Below are 17,420 nucleotides of genomic sequence, written 5' to 3' on the forward strand. Positions count from 1 at the left end.
GTCCTCGGGGACATGAAGGAGGGCCACAGGGCCAATACCCAGGGGTGGTTTTGGTGGTGGTGTGTTTCCATGGTCCCATCCTTGGGGAGGCTGAGGGAGGTGAGAAGGCCCGCCCTATCCACCCCTGCCACCCTGCGTTCCCTGTCACAGCCCGTCCATTCCTTCAGGTTGCTCCATGGCCCAGCCTTTCCACAGGTGCTTCTCGTCCCCTTCTGCCATCTCTAGCATAATCCCCGCTCTTCCCCTCCCCTCAGGCGCCCTTCTCAGAAGTGCTCAGAGGACTCACAGCACCTCCCTCCCCAGACCTTGGACTCTGCCCACCCTGAATTGGGGGTACGGGGAGCCCGACCCAGACCACAGCTGGTGTAACAGGGTGACCAGTGATTATCACCTCCTGTTCCAGATGAGGAGACTGAGGTTCTCTATCCCCCTAAGGTCACGGTGTGGTCAGTAAGGGACACTGGGCCCACGCCAACCAAGGGCAGTGCCTACCTCAAAGAATGACTAAAATAAGATTTGGGTCAAGAAGGAGAAAGATCTGTCTGTCTGTCTGTCTAGTCTAGATTTGAAAAATCAGAAAGCGGATGGAGAGATGGTGATGCCAGTATTTCCAACCCCAGCGAATGACATAAAGAAGACCCTTCTGTTACTTGGAAGAAAAGAATTCAGGGAAGATAAAGGATGAATTCGTACATCCGCACATCTATCACCTTTAAGCAAATGTATTTTAGAATGCCTAGAGTTTTCCTTAATGAAACTATCATCCTAAAACATCAGCTAAACTTGGTGGGGAAACTGAGCTCTGCGGCCCTCCTGCTGTGTCTCCGGTTGAGGCTGGCCAGCATCCTGTGTCCAAAGGCCACTATTAAGTAGCAGGCTGTGTCAGCTCCTTTTAAGTCAGAAGTGGGTCAGGACACCTTGAGGGCCAGGTGCAAAGGGAGGGACGTTGGGGAGCTAGAGGGAGTTTTGGCAATTCTGGGGGAACTCTCATGGTGGTAACATGTCCTGGGAGGTATTTAAATTCTGAAGGACTTGAGCTCTCTCAGGGCTGAGCTGGTGTTCTCCAGTGCTCACAGCATTGGCAGGTAACATCCATGCCTGAAGTGGCCCCCCTGGGGACACTGGGAACTGGAAAGGGGACCGTTGCTATTCAACTCCCCTTGCAGGATGACGTTTGTTCTCAGGGAAGGGAGGTTTTCCTCTGTCTAGCTGAGGGACACCAGAACAAAGTCAGCAGAGGGCTTGGTGAGGGGGAGGCAGACAGTCTGCCTCAGAGGAGGCCTCAGCCAGGCAACTCCAGCCCATAATTAGCATGATTTATTAGCATAGGGAGTTGGGAAAGTGTTTTGCCCCAGGCGGCCCTAAAGAGCGGTGGTGGGTGAACTGGGCAGCGAGGAGGGGCACCATCAATTGTAGCTTTGTCACTGCAAGAAGGACTTTATGAGGGAAAACCCGCACTGATAGGTAAACTGCTTCCAGATTCCTCCTGGAGCCAGGCTAGGCCCATCCAGTGGGCTGTCTTGGCTTCCCCATCCCAACCTCTGGAATGACTCAGACCATGAGATGGGAAAAAGAAAGCCCAGGAGCAGTGTAGGAAATGGGATGCAGGAAAGAGGAGGAGAGCCGGCTGGGATCTGCCAAGGGCCATGGCTTGTCAGGGTGAGTTAGGGAGGTGCAGAGAGGGCCAAGCCTGGGGGGTGTCGGGGCCACGCTACCCAGAGGCTCAGATGTGTAGAGGAGGAAGCAGAGGCAAGGTCCCCTGGGATGTGACTGCTGCCACAGGGTGCCCCAGACTTCCAGATGATTTTGTGTTTGATTATATGGTTTTGATATAGAAGTTCTGAGACTCTTAACCTTTGTATCTTATCTGCTCTCAAACATCTCTACCCAAGCACATGAATCTTGTTAAGAAAAGCCTGTGTGGGATCCAAATGCCTCTCTCCCTGATTTTCTGGCTCAGTGATTTCACTTTTTTTTTTTCTTTTTAAAAGTTCTTTCTTAAAATAAAATCTCACATTTGATTATGATAGCTAACATATTTATTGTGTGCTTCACCTGTGCCTGTCATGCTAAGCCCTGTGTTTTCTCATGTTATACTCCCCACATGCTATGAAGTCTTCTATGGTTACATGTCACAAATGAAGAAAGGAAGTCTTCAGGTGACTTTTTGGTGAAGGGTAGAGCTAGGAGTGGGTCCTATAGGTGTGTTCTAACTCCTGCAGCCAAACCTCGATACCCACTGTGCTTTACTGTCTTTAGAAGTCAAGTGGAGGAAACTGCTGGAGGATGGGGGTGGAGAGGGTGGAGCATGAGTCCAGTTGTCATTGGGACCTAGCTCTCTTCTAGGGTGTGCCCTGAGGTACTGAGAACCCCTAGAAATGCCCCAGCCTGGAAACCTCTGCTACAGACAAAGTGAGATTCCAAAGCCCAGGAGGTCCCTGGTGTAGGCACAGCCACCTTGGCAGTCAGGGGACAGGTATGTGGGATGTGGAGGTCTAGGTTAGAGCTCTAGGAAGTCAGGACTAGGCTAGAATACTCAATGACTCATCACAGGACTGACTCCTGGAACTTGGGAGAAAAAAATCTTTTAAAAATAGTGTATGTTGGGGCTGGGATTATGGCTCAGTGACAGAGCGCTCGCCTAGCATGCGTGAGGCACTGGGTTCGATCCTCAGCACCACACACACACACACACACACACACACACACACACACATATATATATAAAATAAAGATATTGTGTCCACCTAGAACTAAAAAAAAATTTAAAAAATAGTGTACGCATGTGAAATGTACGTGCCTCTTCAACTTGAATACATTTTCACTATTGATAATTCTTTATTTTGAAAAAGCCAAATTCAAGGTCAGGGTGAGTTATGCAATTCTAGGGAATTTTGCAATTTGTGATTGTCCCCCTTTCAGCCTGTGGTGCAGTTGCATGAAAGTCCCCTTCAAAGAGCGGGTTGGAATCCTTTGTGGGCAGCTCATCGGGGCACAGTTTCAGCTGTATCTGCTGAAACCATTTGGGGTGTTTTCCTCCCTGTCCTCTCCTAGACATCATTGATCTAGGGGAACATCATTTCTCTCTGGCTTTCCCTCCCTTTGGTTGCAATGTACCTACTCTGTCAAAAATTCTGAATTGGGAAGGTTGCGATGGAGACCGGTGTGGCTTTTGTCCAACGTGAAGAGTGAGGAGAGGTGAGAGACGGCTGGCTGTCCCTGCACCTACCTGGGGACTAAGAAATGTTCCTCCTACGGCAAGCCGTCACCGAGTGCTGTCACCTTGCTAAACATCAGAAATCTCATTCCCTCCTCCCAAGGCTAGGAGGCAATTATTCTTTCAGCAAAGGAAAATATATCTCAAAAAACTTGTTGCAAGACACGGGGCTGGTGAACAGCAGTGCCAGGACTTGAAGCCAGACTTGCACAGGAAGCTGCCATTAGGTCCACACCAACGCAAGCTCTGATTCAAGATAGAGGTCCCTGTGAGGTGGGCGAGGACCTCGGAGAGATGCCTCAGAGCCACACAGCACTGAAAGTTTGCAGAGGTGCCCAGGGGCAAATGTGCTGTCCTTGATGCTTCCCTGGTAGAAAGTGCTTTTGTGGAAACTTGGACCAGCGCACCACCTCTCTGGGTGGCAATGTCCTTGTCAGAAGAGGACAAGAATGTACCTCCAGGTATTCTTCCCACCACGGGGACCCCGAGGAGAGCCAGAGACCGTGAGGCTCACCTGGCGCTGCGCAGCTTGGAGAGGTGTTCACTCGGACTGAGCTTTCATGCCCAGCTTTGACCTTTAGGAGGTCAGCTTCTGAAATACAGAGGGCCTGGTGACTTATCAAAAGCCATGTGTGTCGGCAGGCAATGTTAGGACCCAGGCCACTCCTGAAGGATATTGTGTTGACGTTGGCCTCACACCTTGTGGAAATTTCTATTCTCTTAAGAGTGGGGGAAAGAGAAGGCTATGAATGTGATGTTGCTAGATGCAGGATTTAGAGAAGCTTCTGGAAGGAATCCTAGCCATGACCTGGCCTTACCTTCTATTACACTCATAAAAATGCAAAGGCCTCCATGGGGAAGGCCGTGTCTGAGAATCCAAGACTTGGACAGATTTAAGCCACACTGGCAATTTCATGGGTGACTTACTCCTTTTTGATTCTTCATTTTTAAAAAAAATTGGGGAAAAATAAACAGAACAGGAAACTTACCATTTTAACCCTTTTTAAGTGTACAGGTTGGTGACATCAAATAAGTTCACATTGTTGCACAACCATCAGCACCATCTAGCTCTAGAACTTTCTCATCATCCCAAACTGGAACGACTGACCCGTTTTGTAAACACTACGTGTGCTGGCCATGTGCCAGACCACAGCCCAAATGCTCCACAAATATTAACTCATTTCAGGCTCATCACCACCCTACCAGGTAGGCACCTGTGATCCTCATGGGGCTGGTGGGAGGTTTGGGGCATGAGAGGGTGAGAGAGTGTCAAAGCCAGACCTCATGTTGAGAGCACCTGGATCTCGATGACCATGGAACGTGAAGTCCAGAGCCTGGGCATGGTGCCTGCAGGTCATTGAGGTTGTTCCCCCTGCTGACGCCCCAGCTGCCACCCAGGAGAACAGGCAGGGAGGGAGGTCCTGCAATGGCAGGTCGGGGTGACATGAGGGCTGGCCTTATGCCTAGGTGGGACACGTGGGGGAATGGGGACCTGACAGCTGTCACTTTCCCCTTTAGATTTAACCTCTTACCCCAATTTCAGGGGAAGGAGGTGGAGTACATTTCTCACTGTGTTTCTGGGAAACCATGTGCTTCTTAGGCTTGAGGAAGAACTGTGTTACGTGTCTGAATGATTCAAGTCCAAATGCAACGATCTAGACCTTTCTGAAGATGGCGAGAGATTTTGTGAGTGTGTGCATGGGGTGGGTATAAGACTGCATGGTGTGGGTGAGTTCCTAATTGTGTGTGTGCAGCCCTGGCCTGTGGTCCCAGAGGTGGGGGCTTCCCTGTGGTGGTGGACACTGTGTTGCAGACTTGGAGGCTTGGCCCCTTCTGGGCACTGCCTCTGGACACCAGGTTGGACTCCACTAGGCCGGCGTTTGCAGGGTTAAGTCTCACTGAGGACTGACACTTGGTGAGGGCTTGCATCACTGCCTGGGGTGTGCACCTGCAGGGCCAGCATTCGGCCAGGGTTGCTGTGATGTGCAGTCATCCAAGCACTCAGGGACAGAGGCCCTCAGAGAGTTTCTGGGGCAAAGCTCAGTTGGCCTCCCTCTGGCATGAGATTTGTGCAAGTTCTCATGGTTTCTTCTCAGGTGGAGAAAAATGGGCTGAGAGAGAGAGGAGGAAGGGTGAGGAGGAAGGCCTGGGAACAACAGAGGGACGCAAGTGGACTGAGCACCTGATATTCCACACAGGACTTGGGAGAGTTTCGGGTGAGGATTCTAGTGTTTCCTTTCTGCAAGAGGCTGCCTGTCCTTCCACCTGGGCCTCCCCATCCCAGCCTCCATCCCAAACACTGCCATTTCGAGGCCCCGACACAGCATTGTCGTCTGCCCAAGGCCAGCACCCCCTTCTGGAGCCCCTCCCAGCTGCCTCAAACGGTCCCCTCCAGGTGTATGTACCTGTCTGATGCTCAAAGGCAGGATAATACTCTTCATTGCTGAACAGATCGGTCCACGACATCAGGGGGTCGCAGAAGGACGTGTTGGGCAGGAAGGTGCTGTGTGTCACCGAGTCCAACATCACCCTGCAATGGCAGAGAGGCTGTGAGGAGGTGCAGGGGGTGGGCTCTGGAAGCCACACCAGGTGGGAGCTCCCAGCAGGGCAACCTTTGGTTTTTGAAAATGACACTGGCCAGGCACCCCTCTAACTGCTGGTCACAGTGGTGCTCTTTAATCCTCTCCACATCCTGTTTATCCCCATTTTGTAGATGAGAAAACTGAGGGAGAGGGGTGGAGATAATCGCCCGAGAAACAGAACTAGAAAGTGGCAAAGCTGGGACTTGGGGATGGAGGCTCTTGCTGTGCCATCCTGCCTCTTAGTGACCTTGGCTGACCCTCGGAACTCTGACATATGCTGGCTAGCAATATGCTTCTGAGTATAGTGCAAGAATTGCTATGTAGGATTATATCCCAAATTCTGAAATCCTTAAGTTTGACAACTGAAAGTGTGTGTGAGTGTATGAGTGTGAGTGTGTATGTGTGAGTGTGTGAGTGTGTGTGTGTGGGGGGGGGGGCACAAGCACATGTGTATTTGGTACACTTATTCTCCAGCAAAACGCCACTGAATTGGTGGTACATATTTTTATGTGTGTTTGTATAAACACACATGTGCATGTGCACATATATAACAGTGTATAAAACTATTTGTCATATGATTCTAGAACTAGTAACAGTTTTATTTATTCCATGTAGTGACTAGGATTCACTGCAGAGTTATGAATGTGTTGGAGGCGTCTGAGTCCCTGAAGGGTGATCTGCATTCTGGGGTGTGTGCACTGCATTACCTAAGACCTGAAGTCTTCTGAATTCTGCAGCACATCTGACCCCCAGGTCTTGGAGAAGAGCATGTGTCACTGTCACAAACACCACACTTTGGGCTCCATGCACTTTGGGTACATTAGCGTTTTAGCTTCATGACTCCTGGCCTCCTCAGAACAACTACTCTGAGCTAGGACCTGGAAGTGGGGTGTGTGAGCCGAGGGGTAGAGGCGCTGAGATTTCGGGCAGCAAGGGCAGAATCAGCCAACTGGTAGGCAAAGGATCCTCAGCACTACATAAAAATAAAATAAAGATATTGTGTCCACCGAAAAACTGAAAAATAAATATTAAAAAAATTCTCTCTCTCTCTCTCTCTCTTTAAAAAAATGTATTCACTCAACTTCTCTGATTCTTGAAATAATGTTAATGCGACAGTCCCTTTCCACGTGTACAGAGGGCACAGCAGCTCGGGATCACTGCACTGGTCAACATCAGGGAAAAGACTAGATTCCAAGTCCTTGGATAAGGAAAGATGGAATTCTAAGACAGTTAGGTTTTATCCATCATCTAATCCAATGTCTTCAGTCCACTCTTCAGGCATTTGCTACTATGATAATTTCACTCCATCTATAATACTTCTAAGCACCATTATTTACTTAAAATATTTAAAAAAAACCCACTCCCTTTTTGTTTTAACATAAATGTTTACTTACCATAAATGGAAAGTTAGTGTTCTTTCAATGTACATAAAATAATACACAAGCATTTAAATAGGAATTGCTCATTCACGCACCTCCTAGGTCAGAGGTTAGCAAACTATAGCCGGCAGGACAAATCCAACCTCCCACTTACTTTTAAATGCAGCCAAAAATGATTTTGTATTTTAAAATAAGTACCCATATTATCATAATATCATTAATTTTGTTGACTGGCCCGTAAATCCTAAAACCTTTGCTATTTGGATCTTTGAGAATGAGTCTGCCAACCTCTGGCCAGAATCATCTTGTTGGTAGTGTGAGTACCAACATTGGAACATAGTACATTTGTCTAATCTCTCCTCTCACCTGCCACTTTTCAGGGAAGGAGGTTGAAGCCCCACGGAATGTGTATAACTTTCTCAAGGTCACACAGCAAGAGATGGGAGAGTTAAGAAGGTGGAGGCCCTATGTTTTCAGACTCTTGACGTATCTGCTTCCTTGCTAAAAACAGTTTCATAGCAATACTAAGAAGGGCTGGGATTGTGTGACTCTGGCACCAAATCCTTGGGGATGTTCACAAATCTGCCACCATCATCACCATCGTCGCCACCTGCATCATACAAAGACCTGCGTTCTGCACATAAACGAAGAACCGAGCTTGGATACCATTTCTGGGCCAGTACCCACGAGTCCCCAGACCCCAGTAGGAAGACTTCTCTCCTATGCCTGGACAGGGTCATGGGCCTGGAAGGATGACCATGGATCTCCCCGGGGAGCCTATCAAACACAAGTCAAGGCTGCCAGGGTTTGGAACTCCAATGTTCCCACGGATTGGCCCATTTTATATCCTAAGTGAAGGTGGAGTGTGAGCGGGTGTTGGAGGGCAGGGTGAAGAAGGATGAGAGGGAAGGGCCCCTGGAATCCAAAGTCATTTCTGCTTTCTGGACGAGACTTCAGAAAAGTTCTTCTAAGTGAAGGTTAAGGATGAAAACATGCCCCTTCACTCTTGGGCCAGAAGGCTCAGAAAACTGCAGAGAAAGTTGGCAGCCCTCTGGCATGACCTTCATTGAGTGTGGAGCAAGGAGAGGAGGACCCCAAAGCCAAGAGAACAGAACACAGTCCCCAGGCCCTCAATGTCCACAGGGCGTCCTCCAAATACAGAATTTGACCACAACTTCAAGTGAGATCTTCCCAGTCAATGCCTGACAAGTAGCATTGGTATTTTCTTTCTTTCTTTCTTTCTTTTTTAAGTCGTTAGTTAAGTTGAATTTAATCATAAAAATATTAGGGACTTTTTGGATCAATAGGGTATTTACCTCCTTTAAGGATTTTCCCCTTTCTAGTCCAGCCCACTGGACTTGATCTGTAATCTCTCCAGCGCTGTGCACATGCCGTATCTGATTCCCTATGGTAATTCCTTCTATGGCAAATTATACCCATTAAGTTTTCTTAAAGGGCTCTCTCAAGTGCACAACATGCTATTTTCCTTCCATAATTATTTCTTGCATTTTGGAAGAAAATGTCTTTTATGACTGCAGCAAAGTACCCCCCACCCCCCCTTCTTCCTTTTTTGCTGTTGCAGTAGGAGGAGGTGCTATTGAGTCTCAGCTCAGCACAAAAGACCTCGGCTTCTTAACCAGCATGTACCAGGTGGGCAAGCTCAGCGATAATGCCTGCTTTGTTGAGCACCTCCTCTCTGTAGGCCCTCTAAGGTCCTTGTAGTAATTGGACATTTTGGCTCTTATAGACTTTCTAATGGCAGTGGAGTGGATTGGGTGAGAAGGAGCAGGTGTGGGGCCCCCTTTCTCAGTGAGGACATCTGAGGCCCAGTGATATGCAAGCCCAGGCCTGAGGTTAGATTAGCCATTCTCCAGGAGGGATGGTGAGAAAAGGCTAGTGGACGGAGTGAAAAGAAGGTCAAGAAGCACTAGGTTATGTAGACCTAATGACCACTCAGAACAAGAATGGAAGGTCTAGAAAATTCTTTGACCCGTAGGTCTAGCAACGCTTTGCTTTCTGAGGCTGATTGTCATCCTGGACTGAGCCTTGAACTTGGACTCATGATTCTGCCCCTTGCACTTTTCCAAACCTTAGTTCTTCACTTAGTAGACGGGGACACTGGTGGGTAGACTTCCAGATGACCCCACGTTTGTGATAGTCTGCAGCCTCCACCTGACTGAGCCAACACATCCAAACTTGGGGTGTATGCACACCCTCCCACCTGCATCTGGATGTAGATTGATAATATTTGGATACTGTGGTTGGACTTTACTCACCAAATGGGGGTAAAGTCTGACTAGTACAACCACAGGTTAGATTCATAGCTCTGAAAAAGCCCTCTGATGACTTCTTCCCCCTTCTCTCTATTTTCTTCTGAAATGCAAGAAATAATTATGGAAGGAAAATAGAAGCCCTTTACCTTCTGCCCCAGTCTGGGAATCTCAGGACGGTTGGAGTCTTTCTCCGGGGTAGCAGGGTGCTCTGCCTGCTCTAGACTCTCACTTACTGCCCACAAACAGACACACTGTGGTGGGAATCAGTTTCCCCCAGTATTAGTTACTGTTCTAGCTGCCGGGTCAGTAGAAAAGGATTAAACACGATTAACACAAGGTGGAAGAATTAGGCATGAGAAAGACCGGCGTCAGGTACCTTTGGGAGTGAGACAGCGATAGTATGCAAGTTGAGGTCCCCTGATGCCTCTGGTGGCTTCCTAGCCTGTCTCGGAGCCAGCTTACACACCGACGGCCCGCACAGAGGGTCCACCCAGTCAGGACAGGCCTGTGTGCTTCTCACCCCCTCGCAGACCAGAGGCAGCAATAACAGGTGCAGGGCCCATGGCCTCAGCACCCAGGCACCTCTGCTCAGCCTTCCAGAGAGAGGCGAAGGAGAAAACCACCCAGCCTTGGCCAGTTTACCAGAGGAGGAAAATTCCTTCCTGACCCTGGCGGGGATCATCAACTTTGCTCCGGGCATGTGACCAAAAATCTACCCAATTAAGCACCTACACATTGGCTGTTTATGTATCAAAACATCGCCGGATAGAACAAGGCCACGCAGGTGCAAACCGCGGACCAAAGGGGGCTGAGAGGACCTTCCCCAATCCGACCATCTGGGCAGTGTGGCTGGGAAGAAAAATATTTTCTTCCTCCTAAACCCCTGGGACACCTGAGTGTCCACTGGGTCCTGAGCCTTGTGGGGGAGGCGGAGTCAACTTCCCACTCTTCAGTGGGAAGGGGGAAAACTGAGTGGGATATTTCAACAGTTGCTGTGAAAGATTGTGGGTTGGGCACATGAGTGTTTGCTCTGGGAGAAACCACAGCCACCCTGAGAGCCAAGCTGGCGGCTTATCAAGCGAGTCCTCATTTTTCTTCAACTTGCTTAGGGAGTTTGGTTGTTTGTTTTTAGCTGTTTTTTGGAAGGTGCAGCATAGACCCGTAGAAGGTACGCCATATCGTTTGCTGTGGGGCTTAAACACAAAGTCCACCTGTTTTGCATTGGCGGGGGGGCATTTAATTCTACCTCGGCCACTCACGAGGCAGGAGACACAGATCCCATTTCCTACAACTCCATCTGCTCAAATTCTTGGTTTGTTTTTTCATACCGCTGTGCTGTATCAACATTCACAACCATCCCCGAGCTCCTGTTCCCTCACCCTTAAAATGGGAATTTTCACATGAAATCCTCAGAATGTCCTAAGGATTTAATAAAATGAGTTAATACGCTCACTCGAAGACTGGCATAATATCTGCATCCATTCCTGTCCCAGAGAGAAAAATCAACCACCGTCAACATACCGAAAAATCGCTACTCTGGCAATGTCAGAGAGAAGAAGACAATGGCACAGGAAACTCCTGTCAAATACACCTTGACTCATGAAGAAAGATTCTCACAGAGGACACGAAGACCACAAAACCCAGCTTTCACTCGGATAAGCAAATAACCCATTTTCCTGAATCTTTAGACCAAACCACAAAGCTGTCTTCCTAAATCACGGAGCCTTTGGGGACTTCAGTTCTCTCAGCTGTGAAATGAAGAAGTCCTACCTAATGATCTGTGACACCCTTCCTTTCCAGTTCATGAAATTCTCAGCACGTTCATGCAGATGGATGCGGGTCCCCAGCTTGTGTCAGGAGGGAGCATGCGCTACCAGTTGCTGCCAGCAGGGGGAGAAACACAGGAAACCCACATACCCCAGGGAAGACAGTGGAAAAAAACCTTCACCATTGCCTTTCTGGAAATATACTACTCTAAGGGGGTGTGAGAGGGTGAAGTGCGATTCCTTTAAACTCTTTTGTACAGAAAAATTCCTAAAAAATGCCCCAAACTGTAACAAGGCAGTCCTCTGAGTCTGAGGGTGGGGGCAGGCCAATGGGGGATCTGAGGAGTCCAGTGCAGGTATGGGGTGGGGGGCTCAGCTTGAAGCTGAATTTTTGTCTGTGTACAGACAGCTTTAGAAAGGGTGGAGGGTGGAGCCCCTGTCAGCATTCACTCTCAGTTCCCTCTACTTCTATCAAGTGATCCAGGGGAACAGGGGCTGGAGAGAGGGGGTGGGTGGCCCCATAGCCTGGGGAGGGAAAAATGTCCCTCTCAGGCAGGCAGTGGCATCTGAGTCAAACAGCTCCCGGGAGGCACTGTGACCGCCTAGTCACAGTGGGCTGGCGCTGGAACTGGAGACTGAGAAACAGACCCAGGTCCTGGGCATAGCCTCTGAGCCCTGATGCCCCTTAAGGTTCATCCAAGAGAGTAAAGAAAAGTGCTTACGTGAGGACAGCGGTTGTAGGTCCAGAGACAAGTGAAGGCAGGCGCTCCCGGCACCAGCAGACCTTGGAAAAAAGGCACCTGTAGCCTTGTGATATAAGTGACACCTACAGACAGGTTCGTTTGGTTTTTCAGGTTTATGCACAGCCCCTTTGATGACGGTGACATACAGTGTGACATGCTCCTTGGAGGGGGGGGGGATGGTGCTCACATGCAGAAAGTTTACCTTTATCCTGCTTTGTACCCAGCTCACTCACCCCCTGGTCCAGGGGATTCAGTAAACAAGCAGAGAATTCTTGCCTCTGGGAGATTCGTAAGATCCAGCGTGTGCTGGGGAATTCTTGGGGCAAAGCTGGAGGGGGGAAACTCAGAAATCCAGCCCTAGTGCCTGTCTGTGTCACCTCTCCCCTGGGGCTGGCTGAATCCTATGCCTTAGTATGTCCTATCATTTGCCCTTTTTCCTGTGTGATAGGAAGGAAGGGTGGGGCAGTGTGGGGTAGTGGTTAAGGATGCCAGTTCTGCAGTGAGATGCTTTGGAGGGACTCAGAATTTGAATCCATTTTCTGGCTGTGCCACTCAGAATTAAGTTAATGAGCCTGTCTGAGTGACATCAGTCAATGCAAGGAATGACCTCTGTTCTTGGGCTGCTGGGAGGGCCATCTAAGATAATGTCCTTAGCTGCTATGCTCCCAGTACTTCCTTTACCCGGCACATTGATCTGAGTCCCCCCTTCTTTACCATTTCTTCCAACCTACCCCTTTCGGCCAGGTAAAGGGCACAGGTGGCTTGAGAGACCTTCACTGGGCTTTTCCACTGTGAGCACCAGTGCGATTATCAACCACATGAATTTATTCAACGTGTCCACATCTGGACACACGGAGCCACCACGTGGCTCCTCGCCCATGCCCTGTTCCCCAAGAGGACAGTCATGTGTCCTCAGCGGGTGGGCCAGGGGCCCTGACCTGGCTGCCGGCTTTCTCTTCTCGGGTGTCTCTCTGAGAACTTAAGGCATTTTCAGGCCTTCCCTGGGGAGCAGAAACTCAACCTAATTTAGATGGCGAAACAGCCCCAGGTCAGCTGCGGGGCGAGGTTTACAACCTCTGCCTTCCGTGCGGGCTCCTGGCGGCCAAGACATTGTGTCCAAACTGCAGGCTCCCAGCTTTAAAGGGAAAGCGAGGGACTGGTTTGTTAGGTTTTCTTGGGAACACTGGGCATGGGCACAAACATGCAAACTCACACCGGAGCTGGAGCAAACAAAAGGCAGTTCATTCAAGGATTTAGGTGTCATCATGGAAAAGTTGTTAAAGAAAGATAAGGGGACAACCTGGGCTGCGGCTTGGCTCTGTGACCTCGGGCAAGTCAGGCAGCTTCTCTGGGCTTCATTCTCTCCATGGTAGAGGGAGGAAGGGGGATTAAGATAGTGATTTTCAAACTGAGTCCTGAGGAACCCTAGGGGTTCCCCAGAGCCCTCATAAGGGGTGAGAGGAAGGGTGTGGAGTGGGGTTGGATTCTGAATGCCACCCCCCCCCACCACCCTTGTGACTCAGTAAGAGCATCTCAGCTTTTCTATAAATCTTCTGGGTAAGATTTCACTTGAACAAAAGAATCTGCACTTAAAAGGACCTTGCAAATAACTGGATTAGATGGTCTTGGGATTCCTGTAAGCTCTAAAGCCCTGAGACTTCTCTTCCTGCTTGGTCTCTAGGGCCCTCTCTCAGTCCTTCCTGCTGAGCACTGTCCCATCTTCTCCGTGTCGCTATGTGTTCATTTTTCACAGTGGAGATGTTATCGGGGAAAACATATTAGTGTGATAGTATTTTTAGAAAAGAGCCTTTTGGAGAAATCACATTTTTTCTACACTCTCTGGGCTCGATTATTCTCCAGGAAGCAGTTCTCTGGCAGAGGACGTGTCTGATGGCAACCGACCATCTCAGAGTCCTGAACGCACAAGGCAGCATCTCTGGGTGACTGTGTGAAATTACAGGCTTCTGACCAGTGGATAAAAGGGATGATTAAGATAAAACCAAAATAAAAGAGGAATTGAACTCTAATTAAAGTTTAAGCATCACACGTAATCTAAATTTGATTGGAATGGAGATCTTGGGTGATCTCAAATACTACACTTCTCACAACTGCGTGACGAATGTCGGATGCAGAAAAGAGATGGGGCTTGGGGAGGAGGAGGAGGAGGAGGGCGAAGGCCTGCAGAGGCCGGAATGGGGCATTCAGATTCCCCAGCCTGTTCTGGTGTCACCATGTAGCAATAACAGGGAACATTCCTGGGGCTTAATCTCATAACAGAGTGATTAAACAAGCTGACTCTGGAGGGAGACTCCCTGGGTTTGAATCCCTGCTCAGCCATTGCTGGCGGGGTACACCTGGGAAGCAGATGGAGCATTTCAGAATTCCAGTTGCCTCATCTGCAAAGTGGGGAACCCATCAGCTGTAGGCTGGTTGTGTAGCTTAACGATTTAAAACACGGGGAGTGCCGAGAGCCCTGAGTGTGGCTTATCTGTGTTTTGTCTTGTGACGTTCCTAACATTAAATTTTCACGGATCTTCAACAAGGTTGGAACATCTCCATTTTACAGATGAGGAAACTGAGGCACAGAGAGGTTAAGTAACTTGTTCATGGTCACATGGTGAACAAGTGGTAGAACAAGTATTTTATTCTAGACTGCCTACTTCCAGAGCCCATCCTCTCCACTGCATGGCCTACCAGTTTCTGGGTGCTCCTGGGCTAGTTCTTTGGTGGTGGTGGGGGGCTTACGTAGGTATGGAGTGTCTACCAAGCCAAATATCATGCTGGCTGGCTCATCTGTCTTATCTTGGTCATTTTTACTGAAATGCTGGAGAGTAGCTATCATTTCCTTTTTAAGAGGAGGAAACAGAAGTAACGTGCTTATTGAGGGCCACCCAGCTGGTTGGTGACCAGCCCTGGGTCGACCTCAAGCCTACCCAAGTGTTAAAACTGGACTGTGGAAACAGGAGCTGGCTTCTCTGCTTCTGCACTGGCCTTGGCACTTGCCTCTCTGGACCCCTCCCTCTCCATTGGCCTGAGGTCCCGTGTCTCATGGTCATTGCCAGCACAGTCTGTCTCTTACTTGGGGTGGAAATCCTGGGACCTCATGGGATCTTGTGCCTGCACGGTTCTTGGAACAAAAAAGACACTGGGTACAGACTCACATCAAGGAATCCTGTGTTCAAGGGACGCGTCGCTATGGGACAGGGTGGGGTCCCATCGAAAGTCCCACCCAGTTCTCTGCTGGATGCAAGGGGCTCCATGTCTCTGCCACTTCTAGAACCTTCCCTCCACGCCAGTGTTTCCTCTTCCCCCAAACCTGCCACATTGACCTCCCCTGCAAGAGGCGGCCCAAAACCAAAGTGAAACAAAAGAAAGGTTTAAGTAAACCATGGCAGATGCTGTTTGGTTCCATCTCCCGATGTCATTTTAGAAAGGAACCTACTGGAACAGTTGTATATTTTCTATGCTCTGTTGGCTCAAATACTTAAGAATAAAGTTTTCTGTCCCTGGATGTGTGGACAGCAAACTCCTGGCACCTGCTGCCTGCAAAACATTAGGTGAGGCCCCCCCCCCCCATGTCTTGGGTCTCAGTTTCCTTATCAGGACCTTGTCTGTGATCATTCCTGGTGCACAGTGGACTTTAGTAACGGCAGCTGTGATAACGGGCCATGGAGAGAGATGCCGATGTTGACTGAGATCCCGACCTTTGAGATTACCGTACCAAATAGGGTGACGTTGCTTTGCCACAGGGAATAATCCTACCAGCTGCCGTTTGCTAGCCTTTCCTGGGTGCCAGGAACTGTCCCGGCAGGGTCCCTTCAGGCTGTGTGTATTCAGTCATTTAATTCTTACAGCATTCCTACAAGGTAAGTATCATTATCACCACCTGAAATTTGTTGATGAGGATACGGGTTCTGAGAGTTCAAGTAACTTGCCCAATGTCACACAGCTGGGGCTGGATTTGAGCTGAGGTAGGCCATTATGCTATCATTTGGTACTTCTCGGGGAGGCAGAATGTAGGCTGAAGACCTACCAATGTTTTGGGGTACCCCCAGATGGCTGGCAGGGCCCTTGAGAGCAAAGACAAGAGTTGTAGACCTTTTGTGCCCTTAAATACTAGGCATGGACCTGAGGACAAATAGATGCTTCAGCAATTCTGGATTGTACACGCTCAGATTTCTTTCTTTCTTGTTTTCTTTTTGGGTATCCTCCTGTGTCTAGCTCACTCTTTAGTTCTCCACACTGTCCATCCTCCTGACCAGGAGCCCCAATTCAGTTGAGAACAACAGTGAGGTGGCTCCCTAATTTAGGAACCCTTCCTTGGCTATGAACCTTCCGGAAGCATAGAAGGCATCTATATGGATCTCCAGCAGAGAAGGCATCACGGAGGTCAAACTCTGGCAAAGACGATGGTTGGCAGAAACTTAAGGAAAATGAAAACTACTAATGAAAAATAGCAGAAGCTGATTTTGTTAAGATGCATCACGGAAAAAGAGTGATTTCCTAAAGTTTAATTCTGATGTTTGGGAAAGAGTTGGCACAGCTTCCTGGCTCGATTTCCTCTCCCCCTTTCTTTCAGTATGGGAAGTCAACCTGTTGAGGATTTCCAGGGTTTGGATCAGAAATTCGAATCTGGCTCCGAGAGAGCATAGATCTGAGAGGGTAGGGGAGGTGACCCTTCTCAGGGGAGGGCTGTTGAAGCAGCCTTTTCCTTTGTCTTCCTATTGAACCCCAGTGCCTCAGCAGGCACGAGCTTGCATTCTGAGATTTTTGGGGGTGACCATTTGAGAAAAGGTGGCCCTGACTTCTAGAGCTGCTCCATGCTGCCGGTTAGAGGGTGAGTTGGGACCAGTGGCGCCACCATTGAAATCCCCATAGCGAGTGAGCCTGTCCCTGCAGACATGACTAAGGAGCTCAATTCATCTGGAGCCTCACTAATGAAGGTCAACAACGGATAATCCGACATTCATTTTTTTTTGCCACGGGGTGGGTACCAGGGATTGAATTTGGGCACTAGGCCCCTGAGCCACATCCCCAGCCCTATTTTGTATTTTATTTAGAGACAGGGTCTCACTGAGTTGCTTAGTGCCTCGCCATTACTGAGGCTGGCTTTGAACTCAAGATCCTCCTGCCTCAGCTTCCTGAACTGCTAGGATTACAGGCATGTGCCATGATTCCCAGCCTCAACCATTCATTAAAGCCTGGATCTTCCCACAGGCAGGCTAGCCCTGAACTTGCAGGGTGAACTTGACTTTCTGAACCCGTTTGCTCACCTGCTGAGTGGGAATGAGCACTCAGGTAGCCTGACAGGTAGCCAGTGTGTGACCACGCTGGTTTTCCTATCCCCAGACCAAACTCCTCTCTCCTGTCAGTCACCATACAAAGGCATGGGGGTGGAAGGGCCTGGGGACAGAGGGTGGCAGTTGAGGAGGGATGGTGGAGAATTTACAATTGGATCCA

At 49.2% G+C, this 17,420-nt stretch overlaps 1 protein-coding gene across 5 annotated transcripts in view; it reads right to left on the minus strand.

Annotated features, from left to right (window-relative positions):
* Nucleotides 1–17,420, minus strand: part of Elf5 (E74 like ETS transcription factor 5) — a 37,304-nt gene that overhangs the window by 14,196 nt on the left and 5,688 nt on the right. For 3 of the 5 annotated variants that reach the window (XM_048788576.1, XM_048788573.1, XM_048788574.1), the window contains exon 2: nucleotides 5,623–5,747. In XM_048788576.1, coding sequence (XP_048644533.1) covers nucleotides 5,623–5,747 — 125 coding nt within the window. Of the gene's footprint in view, nucleotides 1–5,622; nucleotides 5,748–9,827; nucleotides 10,319–11,939; nucleotides 12,055–17,420 lie in introns of those variants that run through there. The other 2 variants (XM_048788575.1, XM_015477763.2) reach the window with 2 other exon arrangements.

The sequence above is a fragment of the Marmota marmota genome, unplaced genomic scaffold (genome assembly GCF_001458135.2).
Source record: "Marmota marmota marmota unplaced genomic scaffold, marMar, whole genome shotgun sequence".
Taxonomy (NCBI): Eukaryota; Metazoa; Chordata; class Mammalia; order Rodentia; family Sciuridae; genus Marmota; species Marmota marmota.